Raw genomic sequence first — 23,524 nt, forward strand, 5'->3', positions numbered from 1 at the left:
TAAATGATCTAATAAGTCTTTTGCCATAAAAGTCTGTGTGATGCTAACTCTGGAAATCTCCGCCGGTGATGCTGTACTCCACTTTGCCGTTGAGGCCTGAGTCTTCGTCGCTGGCTCTGAGAGTCCAAACCCGAGGTCCTGGCTGGCCCTCAGTCACCTCGAAGGGTCCCTCATAGGCTCTGGGGAAAGTGGGTGTCACGTCATTCACATCTAAGACGTTCACCAGCACCTAAACAGAGAGGGGGAGGAGAGATTTTTTCAACACACTGATCGTATGAGATGTGGTTAATTACTGGTTGATTCGATAGTAACACATTACCGTTGTGCTAGATGTTAAGCGAAGAGCAGGCTTTGGACACTGGTCTGTAGCTGTGACAACCAGTGCATAGTGCCCGTTGCTAATCTCATAGTCCAGCTCCTTCACAGCAGTAATTCTCCCCTAAAAACACACATCGCATATAGGACGTTAGTGTTGTTGATGTTACTTCTATCTCCACAGCATAGCAGCTCTCATGTCTCACCGTGATGCTGTCGATGTGAAAGGTCTGGATCAGGTTGCCACGAGCAATGGCATATCGCAAGGTTCCGTTTAGACCCTCGTCCGGGTCAATGGCTGTTACCGTGGCGATGGTGGCACCCACTGTCTCCGGCCCTTCGCTCAGCACTGTGACGTACTCCTCCTCGGGGAACTCTGGGGCGTTATCGTTCTCGTCCACGATGCGAACATTTATGGTGGTTGAAGTCTGGAGCAAAGAGAGGAGGGGGAAACTTTTACATCTGTGTCTGCCTTTATGTTAGATTTTTTATTAATGCTTCTGACAATATGGGAATCACATTCAGCGTACGGGGCACAGCTGGGCCTGCAAGTGAGTCTAAATTTGCAAAACATTTTTCCTTCCTCATTTATAATTTTTGACATGTGATATTCAGAATTCATTTAACATGGGTGAATTGCAGATTGTTGAAAGATATATCCTGTGAGAATTTAAAAAAAGCAAAAAAGGAAAGTGTTAGTGAGCCGTGGAGACGACGCTGCAGACTGGCCAAAATGAAACTCACTCCGGGAAAAAGAAAAAACCTGAAATGCAATTGAAGTAGATGGGAAGCAGGACATTAAAAGAAACCACTAAACGCTAAAAGATTGTAAGACATGCGCTAAAGTAAAGTATCACTGGGTGGAGTGGAAGTCGGGTTGTTTTCCACTCCACCTGTTTGACCTGCCCCATTCTACACCCACTGCTACTAAAAAGCTCTCACAAATGATTTGTCCCTGCAGGCAGTGCTGGTAAAAAAACAAACAAACAAAAAAAAGAATGGCTATTGTAATTCTGCCACACACACACAAAGTGATTATCCAAAACAAATCTGCACCTTTATTAATTTTTTGTAGCACTGCAAATCTTTAGACATGCTGCGCAAGAGGGCAAGATAGGATAAGATAAGATAAGATAAGATAAGATAAGATAAGATAAGATAAGACAAGATAAGATAAGATAAGATAAAAAAAAGAATAAGGTAACACAAGAAAAAGTATATAAAAGCAAATATGTTAAAGGTACAGAAATGTTTACATTGAGTATCAGGTTTAAAGTAACTAACCAACTATCACTACTAATAGTACTAAGGGTCATCTCAGAGAAAAATAAAGGGGCTCTACCTTCTTTCATTATGAGAAATGTAAGAATGTAGCGTCTACTAGGGACTGACCCACCAATTTTTTCTTTATAAAAGTCCCTCTTCTTCACATCAGCCAACTTTACGAGAGTGAATGTATCACGTTTCCAACTCATTAAACACATATGGTCGTTTACATATGTGGGGAAAACACACGTGATGCTACTATTTTTGTTTGTGGGTTTCAGATACTTGTACTTCACTGATTTATTCGGGGGTGGGGGCACACTCACTGCACGCACCCACTCACACTTTAGAGTTTCAGAAAGACGAATAGAAGGAAGCGAGAGAGAGAGAGAGAGAGCGAGAGCGAGAGCGAGAGAGAGAGAGACAGAGAGGGAGGGAGTAGGGGGGAGGGAGGTGTTTTAACTGCGTTGCTGTTGCGCTTTAAAGCTCAGAAGCCTCAAGTCAAGTTGGAGATAAACCAACAAGGGACGTTCGTCTTGGCATTTGCTACAAATCTGAGAGAATTTCACTCTAGTTCAAGAGTGAATGGGAAAAACTTTACCAAAGGCTACTTGTACATAAAGTAGACAACAGCTTCAGTCAAACTCTGTCCTGCATTTTTTTTTCTTTCTTTCCCCTTTTGCATCCAGTCAACCATGGAGTGGGGATTACCCTCTCGGACATCAGTTTTGGAAAGGATGTCCATGCTTTGGCTTGTCTCTCTTCTGATCTCTGCAGGTAAGAATAACGCGACAAAAACAAAACAAAAACAACAACAAGAACTACTACTACTACAAAAAAAAAAAAAAAAAAACCCGCGTCCATCTATTTTTACTTCAGACTGGTTTAACTAGCTCATCCGGCGGGCGTGTGTAAACTTGTCAGCTATGGTTACGGTCACTTTGACTTGCAGATGGAAAGCACAGACTTACACAGAGCCAGAGTTTGGAAAAATGTAAAAAATATGCGCATAGAATTATGCAATCGGTTTGAATATATCCGCGCTCCAACATGAACTTTGCGTGTCGTAATGGTTTAACCGTGCGCGGTGACAGGTCCCGTACGGCCCACTGATAAGGTTTGTGCGTCTTTTGTATTCCTCTAGTTCCAACAGCTGCCCTGTATCCCAGACATTTTTAATGGCAATGCGCATGTGTCTGTAAAAATGTCTGGCTGAGCATCTTTAAAACTTCGCGGCTCCCGTTTGTTGCTGTTGTTGTTTTTGATAGAACATCTGGTGCGAAGCTGTTTTAAAGCCCCTCCCATGGGATGCAGTGAAGTGTAAATCCACCTTAAACTCAGCCGCAAACAAGCGAGCGACTGGTTGTTTGCGATTTTAAGACAGGCGAGCCCAGAAATGTGGCCAACACTTTACGCGCTTGGAAAAACAACTTCAAGGGGAACAGAGAAAAATGTTTCTAATTCCTCAGCCGTGTGCGCCAAAGTACACTGGATTGAAGGCGGATACGTTTAATTTATCTGCTTAATCGCTCCTGCTATGTGATGGCAATCCATCGACTTTTCGGGGGAGCCGTAATGAAATGCGAGGAATCTTTATTTTGGCATTGCCTGAAGTTTAGGGCAGTGGCGCTGGAGTAGTGAGGAGACGCAGCTGTTGCCTCCGGAGCGCAGGGTGACTCACTTCAAACGCTGCTGAAAACTTGCAGAGGTTATCAGTTTTCGGCTTCAGGGATTTGGACTATTTAGATAAACTCACTCAGAAAGTCCTCTAACGTAGTTGTGATGTTTTGCTTAAAGCTTAGATTGATTAATCCTGAACAAAAACATATTTTAGTACATATTATGAATTCCAAGTTTCAGAGATTGGTTAAAAGCCAACTCGAGGGGAATTTTGTATTCCTGGTGGAATGTATAGTGTTCTTAAATTATCTCAGCTAATTTGAGGAAGCGAGAGTCACCTAAAAAAAGACCTAAAAGGTTTAAGAGTACACTACAGTGCCCCTTCCTTTGAGCTCTGACATCCTACTTGTTGAGAAGTTTCCACCTTTTCGGTTTATGATGAAAACAGCTGTTTGTCCTGAAGCCAATACCGGGCTTCTACTCCACAATAATATGATTGGAGAGAAACAGCAGCAATCCGTGCCTCTTTTCCTCTCACTTTAGATAAGCACTTAGGACAATGGCACAGCCGGAATGGTCAGTAAACTGCACAGGAAGTGACCTCTTACTCCTTCTTTGCCCCCTCTGCTTTCTCCTCCCGCTGAGACAAGACATGCATTGATCTGTGGACTTAAATGAGTAAATCTTTATTAAGCCACAGTTATCTTGGTCAGAACAAGAAGAGGTCTGACCAGGTAGAGACAGACTGTAAATGATGTGCAACAGTTGTGTGGGGACACACACCATTAGTAATAAGACGACAGCCGAGGAAGGGGAGCTCCCTCTGTCTCTCTGTGATTTTTCTGGGTGTCTACTTTTTAAAGGTCTGTACATTTGTAGCTGATATCATGGTTAACGGCCTTCGTGCTGCTGGTAAATGTTTGTCTCCCACGCTCTCAACAGGCCAAGGATGCAACATTGACCACCCCCAACAGAGCCTTGGCTCTGCTTTTAGCCACAGCAACAAACAATTCAAGTGTGTTGATTGTAAAAAAAAATGATGACTTTATGTAACCGTAACAGCATAATACTGTATTTCATGTAAAGCGCCTGAAAGTGGGAAGGACTCAATAGAGAGAAAAAGCAGAAACTAGCTGAATTATAACAGAGTCAGTCAGTTTAAGTTAGGTAATACCTGAACTTTCACTGTTTCAAAAATACAAAATGACCCATTTACACTTTCAAAATGACATTTCATCTACACTGCTGCTTTTGTAAAAGGAAGAGGAGATTTTGTAATTGTGGTTACGAAGGTATCGTTGCTCAAACATTGACAAACTTACATGTCACATATCATGTCGATGAAGGGTAAAGTTAACACACAAACCAGCCATCGCCATTTAGCTCATAAGCACAAAGAATATAATTAAATGTCAAACGATGCTTGAACATGGTGACATGAACCGATGACCCTTAACCACTTCCTTTTATGAGTAGGTAGTAACTGAGTAACGCATTTGAACACTTCCTGTTACTAAAAGATGTTCATGCATCAGAAACTTCTCAAATGAAACCTCATGCAAGAGAGTTTCGGTCGAAGGGGGAATGATCTCCTGCTGGTATCATGAACAACCTTTGAACATGATAACCATTAGCATAACAGTGGGTTTAAAAAGGGCGGAGATTGAGGCATGTGTCAGGAAGCATTGCTTGAGCACAGATAGAGAATATATGCACATCAGAGAATACCAGCTATACCAGTGGGGTGTGTTCAGGACCATGAGGTGGTATAATTGTAAGCTCTTGAAGACGTGTGGTTAAAAGTGTATTATTTTAGCAGAAAGTGATACACTTTTAATTAAGTCACATATGTCTGAATGAAAGAAAGCTGTCAGTGCCAGCGTGCCCTAAACAGGTGGCAGCCAGGCCTAAAACAAAAGAAGGCTTGTTTCTGGGCCCTCGGGGGGCTATCAGGATCCTGTGAACAGAGATGAGAGGAGGAAATGTAGATCTATAATTGAGCCAAGACACAGATGTCTGGTGTATGCCAGTGAAAGAAATCCTGTCTGTTCCTGACACCGGGCAAAAGCCTGCCGTCTGTTTTTTTTTTTTTTTTTTTTTAGCTACTTTATAACCACATCAAAACAGCTGAGATAGTGCTGACAACGTGGAAAACACCTCCCACTTTACTACAAAAAAGTGATTTTGATAAAAGTGATACAGTAGAGTGTCACAGCTGGCAGATTAACAAGTAATGAACCTTTGCCTCTATTATCCCTAAAGAAATTATATCCCCTTTCTTTTCTAAAAAAAAAAAAAAACCCAAAAAGTGTAAATAGTGCTAAAGAAAGCCGGCTGAGCTGCTAAAAAGAAGGTCAGGGAGGGTGTGTGTGAAACAGGAGAGGAGAAGGGCTTCCCTACTATTGTCTCACCACGTAGGCAGGAACAGCCAGAGGATAACAGTTTCACTTTAATCACCCACCCTGGTCTTCCTATTGCTTTCCCTAGCTCACAACGGCCACACACACGCACAGGATGCGCATATACTGCAAATGCAAACATGCAAAGCTAATCAAAGACCAAAGGTTGTTTAGCTGCTGTATTTGTGTAAACCAGTCAGCTGAAGCCGGAACTGTGATTTAGACTTTTAAACAACTGATGTGCTTCCTCGTTTGTGTTGTAGCTGACACATGAGGCTCTCCTACATGGTACATCTGCCCCCTCAGGGAAATAGTAGTTGCGCTAAACCTACATTAACCATGAAAAGCTGCTGCTGGATTTGCTTAACTTTTCAAGCATACTGCACCAAACTATGATCTCACTACATTTCCTTATCTTTCTAGAGCGTCCACAATTTCTTGATTTGATTGATTGACTGGTTAACCAAGGGAAAATAAATCAACCAACTATTTTAATGATGAAGTAACAGTTGAGGTTATTGTTCAGGCCAGAACACCAAAATTGATAGTTCTGATCTCTAAAATGTGCAAATTGACTGTGGTATTTTTATCTTATATTACAGTTTAACAAATATTTTATATTTATAATTTTATATTATCAATGATCAGTTGATTAAGCGAGTGACATTAATGATATCCTGTGTGTAGGGCTGCAATCTGCTTGAGACTTGCAGCCCATAAAGAGTCATGCAGCAGCAGCAGCTGTAGCTCTTCACATTCAGCTCCAAGTAACAAGGAGCCAGACAGAAGGAGCACTGGGAGGAGTGTTCGCGTGCCGGGACAACTCAGGAAGGAAGTCCACTCCTTAAATCCTGGCACTGACCACCTTCCACCCTGGCTGACCCATCATACACACAGCCTTGCACAGCCTGCGTTCAAGCTTCGATCCGAGCAACTGCAATAGAGCAAATTTGCAAGCAGGCGTTAATGCTCTCCGCCCCCACACATACATGCACACGCACACTCACATGCAACCCTGTCCCCTTTGCAACATTCTTAGATGATAAACCACACTGCCTGTCTGTTGCAGACATTAGCTGGCAGAGATCTAAGCAGATGCAGCGTGTCAGAGTTGTTCTGTTGTTTTACATGCTTGCTTTTCATTATGTGGGTGCATCTTATATGCTATGCTATGTCTGCATCGTTTTTATGTTTAGTCTTTCCATTGTTGCAAAGAAACAATAATTCACAGCACATATTAAAGACTTTATCTATTCGCACATTCTGCTGCTGCATTGGTGAAGTCAGAGCAGGATGTGGGTGAAGGTAGAACGTGAGAGATGGAGAACAGTTTATGCAACATGTAAAGATTGTTTCACAGCTGTATTCTTGGCTTCCTGAGAGCATATCGAGAGATGTATGAAGACGTCTATATATGTCTTCTTAGAAACCAAAGGGCTATTTGAAGGGCGATGACTGCTTATAACAATATATGAGTTGTAGTGAATGATCAAAACAGACAAGCAGTCGGACTCCCGTTTCCTAGTTTATTGGAAAAAAGACGTGTTTCCGAATATATTTCTGTAGCTGTCTGAGAGGAACAAGCAACTCCCACAAGAAGTTAGTGTATTTGCTTTAGCCAGCACACTATGTATTTGGTCTAACCACAGTTTGAATGTACAGAGCAGGAAACAAACTGTGCTGACCCAAAAGAACCAAAAACACCATGAGACATGCAGAAACAGGACACATAAACTGTTGGACTTTGGCTTTCAGTCCATATTCAGATTGGTAGTTGCTATAATTACATTTGAAGAGGTGGTTATTTGTGTTGTGGGCCGCGGTGCTAGGCAGGGACTCACCCCACTTTAGCTACAAGGTAATTTGAATTAAAGTTTATTTATCAAGTGCTTTACCCTCGGAGAACTTTAATCCACTGTATCCGTGTGGTTTCCTGCTAAATATCAATATCAATCTCTACTGCCTTCTTTTCACTGGGTTATCTTTGTCATCTGTGATATAAAAAAAAAATGGTCCTCCCTGGGTTGAGCTTTTCAGAGACTACTAATAATTTCCACTGCACACAAGACAGAGTTGAACCCCAACCACAGCCCAAAGCCAAACTTTACATAGACAGAACTATTCAAAAATAGTCTTTGTTTGTGAAGCATGTTTGTGGTGATATATAAGGATATAAGGACTTTATACTATTAAAAGTCCTTAATATATATGTAATCTGCATCTTTCTATATTTGTCTTCTGTCTCTAGGCAAAGTTGAGATGTCTCACTCCACCATAAGTGCTTCCCCACCCCACTTGTTCTACACCTGTCCCGAGGGTGCAACGGTTAAGCTGGTGTGCAATCAGAGAGGTGCCCCCTTGCACAATGATTCTCTTAAGCACGCCTGGCTTTTCACGTCCCACAGTGACCAGCACTGTACAGGAGGAAAGGGCCCACGCAACTTTACACACAGCCACAACACCCGCTTGCCAGAAGGCATGGCTTTCGGACATTCGGACAAGGATTTTTTTGTGCTTCTGAAAAATGTATCCCAAGCGGACCAGGGTCGCTACTGCTGTCTGCTCCTAGATGTCAAGATGCACCACAATACCATCATGCAAAGGGCCCACAGCCACGTTATCCTCCATGTCACGCCACGTAAGGACATTTAAATGTAACATGCACTAAAGGATTGTTTGATAACCTGTTAGTGAAAAAGTTATGTTCAATCAATTATAAAGTCTTTGCAAGTAGGACAGAAAGTAGGACAATGTTGCTAGTTTCCCTTCAGCTACGTGGTAGACATGTGCTCATTGTGGTTTGCAACTAGCATAAATGTGGTAACATATGTCAGAAGCAATATGTGTGTTATCTCTTTCCAGGAAGAAGCGGATCCCCCAATTGCACTGTTTGGGATCCCAACCCACCTGCAGGTATGAAACCTCTTTCGAGCCTTCATATCCACTGCATGACTTGCGAGTTATTCAGTTTATTTAACTCACAGTCTCTCGTTTACAGGTTCTGTGCCAGTGGCCTTGGCCCTGACAGCCTGCATCTTGGCTCTGCTCTCTCTGCCTCTCATTCTGGTGCTTGTGTACAAACAGAGACAGAGTGCCCAGTCAAACAAACGTATGTATTACTGACTTGCACAAACAAACACATGTACAAACACACACATAAACACAGATGAGCAGACATACGCTATTTTCAATATCCGTAGTATGAGTCAAATATAAGTCTCTCACACCAGGATTCCCATAGTGTTTGGTCGGACACATGTTTCCTGTCAGTGTGGTGGATTAACTGTAGTTCATACAGTAGGAAGCACATTCACACTCAATGTGTAGTGTTCCGCTGCGTTTTCAATTCACTCACAATAGCTCATTTCCTGTTTCCTCTCTCCCAGGTGCACAAGAGCTGGTGAGAATGGACAGGTAAGTTTTCCCACAGTCTGTCAACAAGCTGATCTCAAAGACCAACTTCAAAACACAGCTGCTGCTTAGTATAATGCTGCTGTGTAGCGCACAAAACATTTCTTAAACAACAGATGTCTTCAGCTAAAATGAGTTACAACTCTGATTTATACACGGGACTCGCAAGAGGTCCCAGGATATGATTATACCACATTCAAGTCACTTTATGATATTATCGGTCCCTTTGGCAAGCTGCCAATCATTCCATGTAGTATTCAATATTACTGGAAAATAGATACTGAGCATTACAAACCTTATTTCCTGCTTGAATACAAATGTGACACAATTTCCAAGTGTCTTGAGCAACAGATGAGTTTTGAAACAACACATTGAGTCATACTGGCAGTTTTTTTCACGTATCTTTCTCTTTCTTGTCTGTTTCTGCGTGTGTTCAGTGACGCTCTGGGGCACGAGAACCCAGTGTTTCTCGGCGAATCGCCTCAGCCAACGACTCGTACCGTCTCTCAGATCATGGCCAGGCAGTCCTCTGAGACAGGTCGCCACCTGTTGTCTGAGCCGGGAACACCACTTTCTCCTCCGGCCCACGGTGATGTGTTCTTCCCAGCAGAAGGTAAGGCACCACCATGAGAACTTTACATCATGACGCAAGTACAACCACACTCCTTGCGTACTACAGCCAGACAAGGCACAGAAACTGATAGAAAGGACTTCCCACTCGATGACGTCATAATATTAAGAAAGCAGTGTGTTACCCCACTCTTAGAGGAACCGTTTGCTGTGCACTCTTTCTGTTCAAAAGGTCCATTGGTAGGTCAGTAGCTACATTCTGGTCAAATACACTTGCCCCATTCTCATTTCATAAAAAAGTAGTGGCAAAAGACTCAATGACACAATGATATAACTTTAAAAGTACCGACATCAAAATGCACACCCGGTATGGTAAAATACTGATGAAATCAGTCCTGGACTTTTTGTGCATTTGTTGAAACATCCTGCATTTGTTGATGTGCAAAACAGTACACTCACACACTAAGCAGCTGGGCTGAAACTGCCTAGATGAGGAAGAGGAAAAACATTGTGTATTGAGTTTAATTCTTTCCCCCCACACACAACTGAATGCCACCTCATTAAGGTGACATCTTCTGAATTCTTTGCTCGTCTCTGTCGCAAGTCATTCTCCACCCATCAGCACTCTCATTTAACTCTAATGGCCTCTTCGGCCTCTCTCTATGACCCGACTGGAAATAATACGGAAACATTAGTTACGGCTAAGTGTCTCAATCCCGAGTGTTTTTCTAGTGATTCTTGAGGCACCTGTGCAGACATTCCAGGCATACTGAGGAAGATTGACTTGTTACCTCAGTGTCAGATGGTGCAGGGATAACGATGAAGGACAGTTTACTGAAGCTGCTGCCTGCACCACCAGATGTGTGCTTTCCAAGACCTTGAAACAGTTGAGCATGCAGATATGGAAAAGTCTACGAAACACGGCTCATCTTGAAATGACTGGGTCATGCTAATTGAGGAGATCCAGTCTTGGCCTACGTGTCTAACTAGAAAAATAGGAAAATCTCTTCTTACAAGTAGTCCACTCATCATGCCATTTTTGCTTTACAGATCAGGAGTCAGAAATACAGATAAATTGGGAAATTCTTGGAAAAAAACTATATTTTTCACATTTGTCATGGTGGATTTTCCCTGCCAGAACTCATTTCCTGCAGTGGTCCACAGATGTTATTCAGCTTGGTTTCTTGTCTTGGGTTTTGTGTTACATGGATAAAAGGCACACTTCATATTTTCTATAACACGGATGTTTAACTTAGCGGAATTTAACTGACAGTACTTCCTCATTATCTTTAACATGTTGCAATCTAGACTTAATGGCTTTTGTTCTGTTTTTTTTGCGTGTTGTTGACATTTTGAAATACAGTATAGCTCATCACATTCTGTGAAATCTTATCGGTTGTCTATTCGGTGGGGTAGGTTTGGAAAAAGAAACGCTGTCATTTGAAATTTGACACCTGTCACATTTGGGGCAGGAAGTGCAATTCTAAATGTGCCAGCGTCCTCATATCTAATTTTCCACATGTCAGCACAAAGTAATAAAATGCGTTTGCGCAGGTAGGTGCCTCCTACAGCTTTCTGTGCTCTCACTAACAGGCACTCTTCTCTGTTCCAGACACCATCCCCGAGTCTCCAGACTTCATGCAGGTTTAAAGGGGAGTGAAACCACATTAATCGCTCCTAGTGCTCATCTGGAAACAGTCCTGCAACTCTCTCTCTCTCTCCCTCTTCTCTCTGCCTCCAGTGATGTTGTACCTTAGTGAACTTTTTCACAATAACCTCTGCAGGGATTGCCGTCTGTATATTGTCTGGACCGCAGGAGGGAAAACAATGGCATTTTTGATTCAAAAACTATTTCCATCTGCAGCAATAGCCAGAAGCCAAAGTCCAACTTTTGTTGTGGTGGGGGCTGGGTTTGGGTTAGATGTTCCAGAGGACCAACTTGCGGAATCTGGTGAGGCCCACTGTTTATGGAGATGGATGTCCTGACATGTTCGAGGGTGGGATGTTAAAAGTGACATGCGGCTCCTTCCAAATCAGTTTGGTGCACGTGCACATTGACTTGGTTTGGTTAATTGAGGCTGGTTTGCTTTCTGTTATACAAATCCTACTGATTTTTCTGCCATAATAATGATGAAGATTACTTGGTAAACACGTCAGCACATGAGGGAAGGATATTCCATTATGTTCCTACATCCCTAGATCAAACAAAACAACAACAACAATACATCTTTTTGTAGTGAAACCACATCTGTAAAAGAGATCTAATGTCCACTTATTCTTCTCATTGTAATTAAGTGGTCCATACCAAAGGAGCCTTAACCATAAGAGAAATCCCAATATTACTGCACAGGATGACAGTAATTGGTTTTCATGGCATTATGTGCATTGTATCATTTATACTTTGGCCCTGGCTCTTTTTCGCTTCCTTCTTTGCTACCTCAGTTTCTGTGAACTCTGTAGCTTTAAATACTACTTCCTCCCTGTTCCTGTCCTCAGAAATGCAGCACTTCACAGTGGCCTTCGGTATATTCGTAAAATGCTGAAAATTACTGATTGTTTTTTCTGTTATTCTCATCAAATTGTCATGAGTAAATGAATAAAAAAAAATATATTGTTGTTTATCTCTTGAATGTAGCTTGAAAGAATATAAAAAGACACCAAGAAATATGTTCATTGGTTTAATCACTGCCATCACACTGTAACGTGTGTTTTTTATTTTAATTTTTTTAATTTTTATTTTTTCATTTTCATTTCATTTTAGTTTCTATATTTGTGTGTGCAATTGTGTATATGATGATGATAAAAAGTGAACATTATTGTGGGTGTCTAGACAAAGGCGTTTTTTAAACCAAAGCCCTCTTGTATCAAGGTGGATTAAGAGATAAAGAGAGGTTACTGCAAATCACCGCAGTTTTGAAATTACTTGTGTGACTTTTGCAAAACCACTGTTCTTTTTTTTTTTTTTTTTTTTCTCTCTCTCGATGTAAAAGCATGCAGCAGGTGCTTGGCGGAAATCATCTCTAAAATAACATGTAGCAGGTGTAGGAGGCAGGGTATTATGTATATATGTGTTTTGTTTTTTTAATGGCTGAATACGTTTGAGTATTTGTGTTTTCAAGCGTGCTGGTGTGTATGTGTGCAAGTCTTTTCAAAGAGTAAGATTGTGTCTGATTGAAACCTGTGTGCGCGTGTGGGTTGGTGTGTGTAGGCAAGTCGTCAGCATTTTCAAAAGGTTCGTCTTGGACATGCAGTTGATGCTGTGAAAGCATGTTTGGTCTGTGTAAGCATTTAAATTGTCTCGTGAGTGGCTTGTAAAATAAAGAGCTCTTAAACCGAACATCCCTGTGTCTGGTCCATGAAATCATTGTTCCTTTTAAATGGCAGGTCTCCAAAACTATTACCCTACAAGGGCGTCCTGCGCTTGCTCTCTAGGGAGCCATCATAGCAAGAACAAGGTTGTTCCACTTCTGTGGCTCTAAGATGGTGCACACCAGAGGGAGGATGGCACGAGGAGAGAAAATGATAAAACAAGATTGTTTTATGAGAAGAGACGGAGGGAGGTGGGAGGAGGTATTATCTGGAGATGGACATTGTCTTCTCTCAAGCTTAAATTCTTTATTTAAATCATCTATTAATAATACTTCTAAAGTGACTATAGTACACCTGGCACGTGACAATGTGTTTACTCTGTGAGCCTTGGTTACACAGCACAGTATGATACACTCCTCTCTGTGTACACAACCAGTTTAAATGTTAGATATAGCTAAACAGGAAAAGCCTTCATCTTCCTCTTTTTTCGAAATGACTTGTGGCTTTCCTGTTGACAAATTAAGGTGTTTCCTGTCTCCCCGGAGTCGGTGTATACTGTACAGAATATCAACACGCCACTGTATTTAATTTATTACAAAGGAAAATTGAAACACGGTTCACTGTGTTTCATATTTGTGCTGTGTCTTGGTGTAAGGCGAGTAGAGAAAGAGGAAGTGTCCCAGTATGAAGAAACCTCTTTGGTGTGACTCTTTGCAGTACAATGATTGACCAAGAGAGGGCTCTCTATAGGATGTGATACTGACTCACATCCTTCTACAAATGATCTGTCACTACCAAGTTCACGTCAGCATGTTTATATCTACAATAATTGTCTTATGCGGCAATTTCCCTCAGCTGTCTGCCACGAGACTGAAACAATGTTGGATATTTGCAGCACATCAGTAGTTTATTTCCTCTATTCGTTGCATCTTACCGACAGAGGTGGGGTGCCGTCATCCTCCACTGTGACAATGAGCCGGTACTCTTCCTGCCGCTCTCGGTCCGGCGGGGCCGGCCGTGTCACCATCTCCCCGGTTACTCGGTCCATGCGGAAGGTCAGGTCCTGGTTTCCCGCAGTGATGTAGTAAAACAGCATCGCGTTGGGGCCGATATCTCGGTCCGTAGCCATCACACGGAGAACCGACGTACCTCCTCCCACATTCTACAAAACACATACAAAAGGTGACAGAATGAAAACAACTTTTTGTGTCATAAACACATATTCAACTTCTCTTTAAGATCTAGACACATGCACGTAAAATGATCATGTGTGCCAGTGAAGCCCCACCTCACTTATGCTGACATTGTAGCCCCTCGGGCTTTCAATAACAGGTGCATTATCATTGACGTCCAGGATGTTGATGGTGAGTGAGTGGTCTGTGTGTCTGGGAGGTGAACCGTTGTCGCTGGCACGCACCTGTAACAATGCACAAGAGCTGATGTGTAAGCCTCACAGAGAATTTAGACACATGGCTAAAGATTACATGCAGAAAACTTTGATGGTGTGTCAGAAAAATAATATTCTAGTCAATGCTTTGAGTCTGGAAACAAGATTCTTTTATGTTAAAATACTGATATAAATAATATGAGCAGATCAGTCTGAAAAGAAGAACAGAATAGAATAATGATAACAAATAACATGTAATCAGTTTATTTTGCCTGTGTAGAAACTGACTGTGAAATGTAAACATAGCCATGTAGATATGCAGTGAAGATGTCATAGCTACACTTAGATTGGAGTCTGACCTTTAGTAGGTAGCGGTCTACTGACTCTCTGTCCAGAGGAGCATTGACATAAACCTCCCCATACGTGTTGTTCACTGTCTTGATCTTAAACACGTCCTCCATGTTGCCTGCCACCAGAGTGAAATTGACCTGAGAAAACAAAACAAGTCAGACTGAGTTAAAGAAACATAAGGGGCAGAAAAAAGAAGACCGTATGGATACCACTGTATTTGGCCAAAGAATTAAAACCAGGATTATTTAATGATTAAGAGAGAAAAGGAAGCGATCAGAACCGTGACATAAAATAGCAACAAGAAACAAGGAACAAGTGGGTTGTATTTATAGTGTGACATGAAAAGAATTACAAACCGAAGTGAGAGTAAAATACTTTAGTGAGGTTACAGGAAACATCACCCCCTTGATTCATGACGTAAAAACAATGAAATGTAACCTTTTTTTTTAGCGACAAACGCAATACGAAGTCAAATGTGTTGACTTTTTATTTGGTGGAGTTCTTAAGGTGATGAGTCCCCTATGACCTGTAATGTTACTGTGGTAATGTTGATCAGCTGGTCTACACTTTATTTATTTTAGATGAACATGCAGCTTAAAATATATCCGTGTATGTTCAGAGTAGATAAGCAAATTAAAATAAGAAAAGTATTCCGTCTGCCTTTTGAGCTTGCTCATGCCCAGCGATGGCCCCACACCCTGGAAAAATGCTATAATACTGATTTTTAACAAGATAATTAATGAGTCTTATTTCCCATAATTCATGTCATAATTATCAACTCAAGGCACAGCACAGATCATTCTATCATGTCTCTGTACTCTGGATTTTTTAGTTTCCAAAGCTTTAAAAGCAGAAAAAAGCAGACTATCCTTCCTATCCTTCTATGGTAACACTAACATGGGCATCCAACCGTACTGATTTCAAACAGCCATCATAAAGCTCATCTGAATGCCTCGTTTAGCACTGTTTTGGTTGAAACACAACAACAAGTGGATTTCATACAGTACGGCCTCCTTCAACCTCTGTGAACAGATGAGTTCTTCCATCTGTCTTTATCCTCACCAGGCCGTTTAATCCGGAGTCTCGGTCCCTTCCCAGCACCACTGCCACTCTTTTCCCCATGGGTGTGTTTTCAGGGATGTCCACCGAAGTGTCAGATGTGATATCAAACTCTGGACTGTTGTCATTCTCATCCAGTATAGTGATGGACACCTGTGGAGAGATAAGATTAATGTGGATTCTAACTCAAGTTAACATAGTGATACCTACCACTGAGATGGATTAAACCCAAGTATATCCAAAAAACAAAGGCAAAAACAGTTTCCTTGAAGATGTCTTGCTACTTAACCAAGTACTTTCTTCAGTTCTACTTGGATGAGTTTGTTTTCTGGATACACTACAACCTGCATGGCTGAGAATAGTATAGACATAAACCCAGGCAAACCAACTTAAAAACTTAATGATGATCAAAGAAGTCTTACCTTCTACACTTCCAATGAGATGCAATTAATAAAAGAGAAATGCCATTTAGTTTTCTACAACAAAAGACACAACACGTGCTGTTATGTATGCTGTAAGTCAAAAAATTGTGCATTGTTTGGACGTTTAAGTCTAACACAAGTCATAATGAGGCGACGTACCACAGTGGAGTCCTTTTTAGGTCCCCCATCATCCGCTACAACAGTCAAGGTGTACGTGTCTCCCTTTTCTCTGTCCAGGAGGCCTGTCACTGTGATACGGCCCTGAAATATCACAGACATCAGCCTGACTTTCATAAGGTTATATTATGGGAATTCCCAGAGAACGAGGGAGGACAGCAGCACAGAAAAACTTACATGTCATTATCAACAAAGGTGTCCTCATTTCTTATCTAGCAAAGTAATCAAACGACTTCAAAGTGCACAAGCTCTTTGATCAGCTCACAGTCATGCTGCAACTAGAGTGCTAGCTTCAATCACGGAGGAAGAAGTGTTATTGAATCCTACTGTGGTTAATGGATGAAACATACCTGAGAGAATGGGTGGTGTGTGTGTGTGTGTGTGTGTGTGTGTGTGGTGGGTGGGGTGGGGTGAGGGGGCAGCCTTTGAAGGATAAAATAAATAGGCATGCACATTGTGCTCATATGTTCAGTGACCTTTTATCCACTGTGGCTCCACTCACCGTGACGCTGTCTATCTTGAAAAGGGCCAGAGCTGCTGGTGACGTATCAGGGTCAAAGCGGTAAGTCAACTGGTTTAAGTTGTCGGCAGACTGGGCCTGCACTTGAATCACCTCCGTCCCGGTGGCGATGTTCTCACGAAGCGAAGCCTCGTAACCAGCGGAGAAGAAGGCCACGGCCTCATCCAGCTCATTAAGTAGCGTGACGTAAACCGTGCAGAAGCCTCGGTGGAACGGCGGAGCCTGGTCCGTGGCCGAGACATTCATGAGATAGGTGGTCTTGGTCTCGTAGTCCAGATAGTCGACCGTGGTGACCAGACCCGTGCTCACATCCACCTCAAACTTGCGGTCTGAGCCAGATACGAGAGCGTAGGCGACGGCTCCACCGTCACCTGAAGAGGAACACATGGGGGTTGATAAAAAAAAACGTTTATTTTTCAACGAATGTGCCAGTAAGTTCTCATAATACAACAGAATAATTACCAGCATCATTTTGTTATCATCAGTTTCTGACAACAATGTTACAATGAAGCTATGGTTACATTGTACATGTTGTGTTTAGTTCAGTTTCTTGCCAGCTCCGATGCTTTGGAAAATGTATGTCACAGAACCGCATGTGTCATAATGTGTCTCGGCAGAACTTCACACGACGGGAAGTGAATAGGGGAAGTTTGTACTCTGGAGCAGAAGTAGAGATTTAAATGCCACTTGCACATAATGCAATTTTTGGTGCATGGCAGTGCGTCATAACAAGGGGGGAGAGGGGGTGGGGGGTGGGGGGTCGGGGGGCTTTAAAGAAGCACACATTAGTGTTGTTTATGATCTGCTAATTTGCTCCAGCAAAGATGAAGTACAAAGTATAAAGTCACACTCTACATGCTGCAGCTTAAAATAGTTAGATGAACTTTTAGAACATCTTTTGACAGCAGGAACTGAAATCAGAGTTCAGGCTCTTTATTTCAAGCCTCTGACTCATCGGGCTGGACTCACCAGTGTCGGGGTCTGTAGCACGCACCACGATCACAGAGGTGCCGATTCCAGCCGTCTCCCTCAGACCCAAACGGTTGTACTGTTGCTGGGTAAACACTGGCACCTCGTCATTGGCATCGTCAACATATATGATTACCTGCAGTTTTTAGAGAAAAACACGAACAAATATACCCCGCATGACACATTCAGTACGTTTAAAATAAAGGAAGCACTAGGATGAAGCTCTTTCTCACCCTCACAGAGCTCCTCATGCTGCCCTCGTCACTGTTGTAGGCCTCCACCTCCAGCATATGAGAGCTGCTGGTTTCTCTGTCCAGCGCCCTGAGGCCTCGGGTCACCAGCCCCGTCTGTCTGTCTATGCTGAACAGATTGTTGCTGTTCCCTGCAAGCAGGCATTCACACACACGTTCACAAATACACAGACGAGTTGAGAGAAAGGCCGTGAGACGTTTAAAATACACAATTTTTCCAAAACATTCAGTCTAGTCTCTTGGTTTAGAGGCATCTGCCAAGTTGATGGGACAATTAACAATGAAACAAAGTGAAATAACTTGTTTAAAGAAAGATTAACTTGTGGTATTTTTACTCTTTGGTAAGAGATTGGAAGTACTTCTAAACAACAGCCAATGCAATGGAAACTATTACAATTATCTTGAGAAGTACTTTCATGCTTTGAGCAGAACTGTATCACAAAAACCACACTCACAGGTTTAAAGATTTGAGGTGATACCAGTGCATGTTCAGTGAGCATGTGGTCACGTGGGAAGACTTTCTGGAAAAAAACAAAAAACAGAAACTGACTAACAGCAGCTCTTACCAGTGACAATCCTGTACAGAACTCGGCCATTCTCTCCCTGGTCTGCATCTGTGGCTTGAACCTGTGCAGACAAACACAAGCAACAAGTCTGTACTATCTTAAAATAGCCACAAAATGACATTAAACACAACCGGATGCACAATAATATGAAAATATGTAGGAGCTGGTTATATATAGAGAAACAGTGATGCATTTTTTTCATCCTGGAAAGTTACGTGATAGCTTGCACGTTTCATATGCAGTTTTTCCTCACTCCATGGTTTTGAAAAACAGATCAACAAATCACTACTTCCTCATTCACCACACATCCCCAGTGCACTGTGTCTTGTTGCCTCAACAACCCAATCGTAACTTGGCAGTGAGAAACTCTCTGTCTCTGTTGCAGGCAGATAGCCAAAAGCACCCAAAAATCCAAACCCGGCGCAGACAGCACGGCTCCACAGCGTACACAGATAAATAGCGGAGCACGCTGGGCTGCTGGTGAATAGGCCGTGTCATAAGACTGACTTCTGAATCCAGAGAGGCACACAACCGCTGGCACTGGATGAAGCCGGCTTCATGTCACAACCCCGCTCCTCTGTGGATGTGTCAAAATCTGCGGAGGTGCCCACAAAGTGAATATTCAACTGCCAACGCACACACCTAAAACACACGCACGCTCTGGATGCAGATGCACACACTCTCTCAGTCTCTGTCCTGCCCTGTGTGTCCTCCTTTGCTCTCCGTCTCTCCCCCTGTGAAGAGGGGCCCAACTTCAGTCTCATTAGCTTTATAAAGAGACGTGGAGAGGAGAGGAGAAAGAGGAGGAGAGGGGAGGAGGGACGGGAGGAGAAGAGGCTGGGGGGTCAGATTGGTGAGTGATGAATAGGGTATTACACAGTGGAATGCACCACTTAGGCAATAAAGGGGGTGCATAAAGTGCAGGACTACATTACAGAGCCAGATGTTGTCAGTGTAATCATATGAGGGGTAAAAACAGAGATTTTTCACGGAGCCTCTGCGGGGCTGAGGAAAACATGCTATTGTCTTTGGCTCCCTGGTTTTGAAATAACAGTGAAGTTTCTCCACTGTGACGCTGTAGTCCACATTTTACCCCCTTTTCTTCTCGCACCCCTCTTCCTCCCCAGTTCCCCCCCCCCCCCCCCCCCCCCCCCCCCCTCTGTTTCTGGGAAAGCAGCAGTTTAAGGGGGGAAAAACAAGTGTGTGGAGCCTCGAAACAAGTCTGACCTCAGTTATTGGAACTAAGCAAGGTGCTGTTTTAAAGAGTCTTCAAAGTGTGTGTTTGTGAGTATAAATTATTAACGGAGCTTATTCCAATTACTAAAGCTTCAGGATGAAGAACTGTTGTTAAGAGCTTAGGATTTCAGAGGTAAACATAATTAAATTCTTTCAGATGTTGTTGCTAATAATCGAATTTATGTCTGCTGCGACATGTTTGTACTTCTCTGAGGAGTCCAGGTTTGTAATAAAACTCCTGAAACACACATTTTCACACTTGAGCTGCTTGACATGTGCTTGAGCAACTGAACATTGTCCGAGGCAGCGAGTGGAAGCTGCTGCAGGCATTTGGTTTAGTGGGATTTTGTTATGAGCAAACAGACCTACCACATCTAAGTTTAAATGTAATCCCCATTCACTTTTCCCACTATTTTGACAGTACAATAGAAATATAGAAAAACAGAGAACAATGAAGATGAAATAAAAGACAAAAAAAGTTTTGCAAGTAAGCTACAAAGAAATAAAAAGAAAATCTTACGTCGTCAATTGTACAACATTTACAAATGTGAACATATTTAACAAAGTGTACTTGTAAAGAAGTTAAGTTTTTTTTTTTTTTTTACCGTTTTAAAAGTAGCTGAGCAGTCAGATCTGGAGGAGTAATAATGTGGGGTGAAAGAGAGGGAGAGTACCTTACAGCTAAGCTGCCAAGAACAGCGTGCCTAATCACGAATATGTGCAGGCTACAGTATGTGTGGGTGAGAAGGAAACTTTGTGTTTGAATAGTGGTGTGTGTGTGTGTGTGTGTGTGTGTGTGTGTGTGTGTGTGTGTGTGTGTGTGTGTGTGCGTGTGTGTGTGTGAGAGTGTGCCGTATGTGCTTGGAGGCGCTGACTAATGAACTGACTCTCTAACGAGCCATCCCGCTCCACTGGCCTTTTCACAGCTTTCCTGGCATTTGGTCTTAAAAATAATTTCACGTCCCAATGTGTTCCCCTTAAACCGATAAGCCATGCTTTGTCTCCGCTGAATTAAGGACGATGACATTTACAAATGTTACTATGCTGAAGATGGGGGCACGCGCGGAATGAGAGTAGGGGGGGATAATTGGCGACCAGGGTAGAAGAGTGGGTGCCTTGCATTTTACAAGGGGCATTTTAATAAACCAAATTTGTTTTACATTGAAGAAAGCCTGTCAAGCATTGACTGTTTTGTAGTCCTTGATTTAATAGCTACATAATTGTCGCAAATGCCAAACACTCACAGCATCCGTGTGTGCATGCAAGCGTTTCTACGCATGTGCATGTGTGTATTATAAACCCTCAAGTGTATAATCCTAATAAAAAGGGGGGATATGAAAATAAGACCCCAAATGAACCTATTCAGTTAAGTTAGGCTTGACTAGTGAGGCGAAACACACACAGAGGCTCGAGGAAAAAACAAAAAGCCCATGAGTGAAAATGAACAATATACACTGATCGGCCACAACATTAAAACCACTGATGGGAGAAGTAAATAACATCAACCATCGTGACAATTCAGTGTTCTGCTGGGAAACTTTTGGACGAGGCATTCATTCATGTGGATAATACTTAGGTATTTACCACCCACCTAGACCAGACCAGACACCCCCACCCTATAGCAATGACACTCCTCGATAGCAGCAGGATTTTCCAAATGAACTAGATCCCAAACTGATCAGTCATAATGATATGGCATATGTAAAGAGCATCCTGAAATAGACCTCATATTTAATGTTGCTCTCTCCACACAGGGCCGTCAACATGAACGCCACTGACCTTGGTTCCAGCCTCAACGTCACCTATGACATGGAAATCGCGACTCTCTCCAACCTGACAATCTCCACCACCTCCGCCACCAGCACCCCACAGCCTCCGTCTTACTCCTCAGACATCCATGACCCAGAATTCACCATCATGGTGGTGCTGGGCCTGTCGTTGCTGCTGGCAGGACTGGCGGCCTTCTTGGCGGTGTGCCGGCCATCTGAACAGGACGGGGACTCTGAGGGAGGCTGCGGCCCAGGGGAGAGCTTCGCCCGTGGAAGAAGCTTGTCCAGCGAACCGCAGCTCAAGGTGTGGAAGAGGCTGGGCTCGTATCGGCGCTCGTACAACCTCTCCTTCAGGCGGCCGCCTCATCGCAGGCCGCACGAGCGCGAGAGCACACAAGCGTCGCAGTCTCCAAACCGACAGACACCACAGCCGGGAGCCAGCGAGGAGCCCCACCTCACGATGCCCTGTCTATTTGACTACGTTACTGAAATCTGAAGGGCGGGCTAATGGATGACTGACAGTTTCCCGAAAAAGAAAACATACGCTTCTTTATTTCTTTTTTTTAATGGTAGGTTGGAACAGCACTAGTTCAGGACTGGGTGAAGAGCGCATTTTTAGTATCGGTTTTAAACTTGTTTGAATGCCAGGTGGATGAGGTTTGCCACAAGATGTAATCAAAGTTATCAAAAAAGCCAATCCAAGTTATCTCTGTGTCTGATCGCGGTTCGTCACAGCTCTGCACAACATTCATAAGAGATAAAATGATTTGCCACAACTACGACTTCTTTCAATAACTGCAAACAATAAATAAAAACAAAACGTTATACTGGAGGGTACTTCTATCAACAATGGCTTTTTTTTTCATGTAGGAATATGAATTCTCTGTCTATCTCACACTAGTCTTAACAATATAATTAGTCTATACATACAATACCTTTAAAATGAGTTTTTAATTATCACTTCAATCATCATTCCTCTGCACTACACTGCTAATTGCTCTTATGCTGTAAATCTCATCCATCTAGGAATTCATGTGCATTAAGACAGACACTAGGAATACATATATTTTGTTCAATCTGTAGGATTTCATGAAGGTCTCAGACCGTGGCAGGTTCTCAATACTGAAAAATGCAACCTCAGCCAAAAGGGAGACCACTCAGTAGCTGATTCAGTGTGTTTTTGAAAAAATAAATAAATAAATGACTTTTAAGTTTTCTAGAATGCAGTTTGTTTCTAGACTTGTGTTTGTTTCCTACCTGAAGGATGCTTGTTCCTTGGGGTACACTTTCCAGTATGCTGGTCTCATAGCTGTTTTGGAGGAAGATGGGTCTGTTGTCATTAACATCCTGCACCTCGACAAACACAGTGGCCGTGCCTGTCCTTCGGCTGCCTGCCGGACCGTTGTCTATGAGCAGAGACAGGCACATTCACCAACGCGTCAGTTGAAATCGTTCATGTTAATATTTATTTTACAGCTGACACTGGCGCAACAGGAACAAGTGCAGTAGCTGTTTGATAGCAGTACCAAAGGCCAAGGCCATGAATAAAAGAAAACATGAAGTAACATTACAGTGTAAACAGTCTATTCACATTCAAAAAAATAAGACAGAATAAAAAAAGTTAGACATAAAGAAACTAAAAAAAAAAAAAGAAAAAAAGGACTATTTTCAGTCTCTTGTGAATTAAATTTATTGTTTAATTGTATTTTCTTGCAAAGTTTTACATTATCCCTGCTAATTCTCCTCTCAACAGTCTCTGGCCCCCACAGTAGATAAGTTAGGTTTGGTTTCCAAAACAGGAAAACCTCAGAGTTTTTGTTCTTTCTTTTGTCAGACAGGAACAACGACAGCTGAGCGACGGCTTGAAATCACTGCAAATGTGCATGCATCAGTTGTTGTTTTTTCAGCATTTTCACACACAAGTAGA

The 23,524-nt window shown here is 42.5% G+C and overlaps 3 protein-coding genes across 9 annotated transcripts in view; 2 read left to right on the plus strand and 1 right to left on the minus strand.

The window, feature by feature from the left end:
• The window catches only part of cdh23 (cadherin-related 23), a 156,389-nt gene that overhangs the window by 14,648 nt on the left and 118,217 nt on the right, over positions 1-23,524 (minus strand). For all 4 annotated transcript variants that reach the window (XM_047602291.1, XM_047602292.1, XM_047602290.1 and 1 more), the window contains exons 27-40: positions 22,855-23,003; positions 18,593-18,653; positions 18,009-18,157; positions 17,776-17,911; positions 16,789-17,177; positions 16,269-16,370; positions 16,110-16,112; positions 15,691-15,840; positions 14,637-14,765; positions 14,179-14,307; positions 13,825-14,052; positions 522-743; positions 320-439; positions 49-229 (exon numbers count right to left, since the gene is read on the minus strand). In XM_047602291.1, coding sequence (XP_047458247.1) covers positions 49-229; positions 320-439; positions 522-743; positions 13,825-14,052; positions 14,179-14,307; positions 14,637-14,765; positions 15,691-15,840; positions 16,110-16,112; positions 16,269-16,370; positions 16,789-17,177; positions 17,776-17,911; positions 18,009-18,157; positions 18,593-18,653; positions 22,855-23,003 — 2,148 coding nt within the window. The remainder of the gene's footprint in view (positions 1-48; positions 230-319; positions 440-521; positions 744-13,824; positions 14,053-14,178; positions 14,308-14,636; positions 14,766-15,690; positions 15,841-16,109; positions 16,113-16,268; positions 16,371-16,788; positions 17,178-17,775; positions 17,912-18,008; positions 18,158-18,592; positions 18,654-22,854; positions 23,004-23,524) is intronic.
• vsir (V-set immunoregulatory receptor) lies at positions 2,053-12,918 on the plus strand. The gene is made up of 7 exons (XM_047602296.1): positions 2,053-2,358; positions 7,849-8,238; positions 8,463-8,513; positions 8,599-8,709; positions 8,987-9,014; positions 9,449-9,624; positions 11,194-12,918. Exons 1-7 carry the CDS (start codon positions 2,277-2,279, stop codon positions 11,229-11,231), a joined length of 876 nt encoding a protein of 291 aa, XP_047458252.1. The 5' UTR covers positions 2,053-2,276; the 3' UTR covers positions 11,232-12,918.
• LOC125018428 (uncharacterized protein C10orf105-like) lies at positions 19,750-22,818 on the plus strand. Of its 4 annotated transcripts, none has more exons than XM_047602299.1 (2): positions 19,750-19,842; positions 21,583-22,818. In XM_047602299.1, exon 2 carries the CDS (start codon positions 21,593-21,595, stop codon positions 22,091-22,093), a length of 501 nt encoding a protein of 166 aa, XP_047458255.1. In that variant the 5' UTR covers positions 19,750-19,842; positions 21,583-21,592; the 3' UTR covers positions 22,094-22,818. The 4 variants fall into 4 exon arrangements, with proteins under 4 accessions (XP_047458255.1, XP_047458253.1, XP_047458256.1 ...); XM_047602297.1 differs by having other exon boundaries at positions 19,757-19,876; XM_047602300.1 differs by having other exon boundaries at positions 19,762-19,866.

The sequence above is a fragment of the Mugil cephalus genome, chromosome 13, assembly GCF_022458985.1.
Source record: "Mugil cephalus isolate CIBA_MC_2020 chromosome 13, CIBA_Mcephalus_1.1, whole genome shotgun sequence".
NCBI classification, from domain to species: Eukaryota; Metazoa; Chordata; class Actinopteri; order Mugiliformes; family Mugilidae; genus Mugil; species Mugil cephalus.

Bases quoted from the DNA above. Each gene is read 5' to 3' on its own strand.
- vsir (XM_047602296.1), top strand. From the start codon at position 2,277: ATGGAGTGGGGATTACCCTCTCGGACATCAGTTTTGGAAAGGATGTCC. The intron at 8,710-8,986 runs GTATGTATTACT...CCTCTCTCCCAG, and splicing joins GAGTGCCCAGTCAAACAAAC to GTGCACAAGAGCTGGTGAGA. The intron at 9,015-9,448 runs GTAAGTTTTCCC...GCGTGTGTTCAG, and splicing joins GAGCTGGTGAGAATGGACAG to TGACGCTCTGGGGCACGAGA.
- LOC125018428 (XM_047602299.1), top strand. From the start codon at position 21,593: ATGAACGCCACTGACCTTGGTTCCAGCCTCAACGTCACCTATGACATG.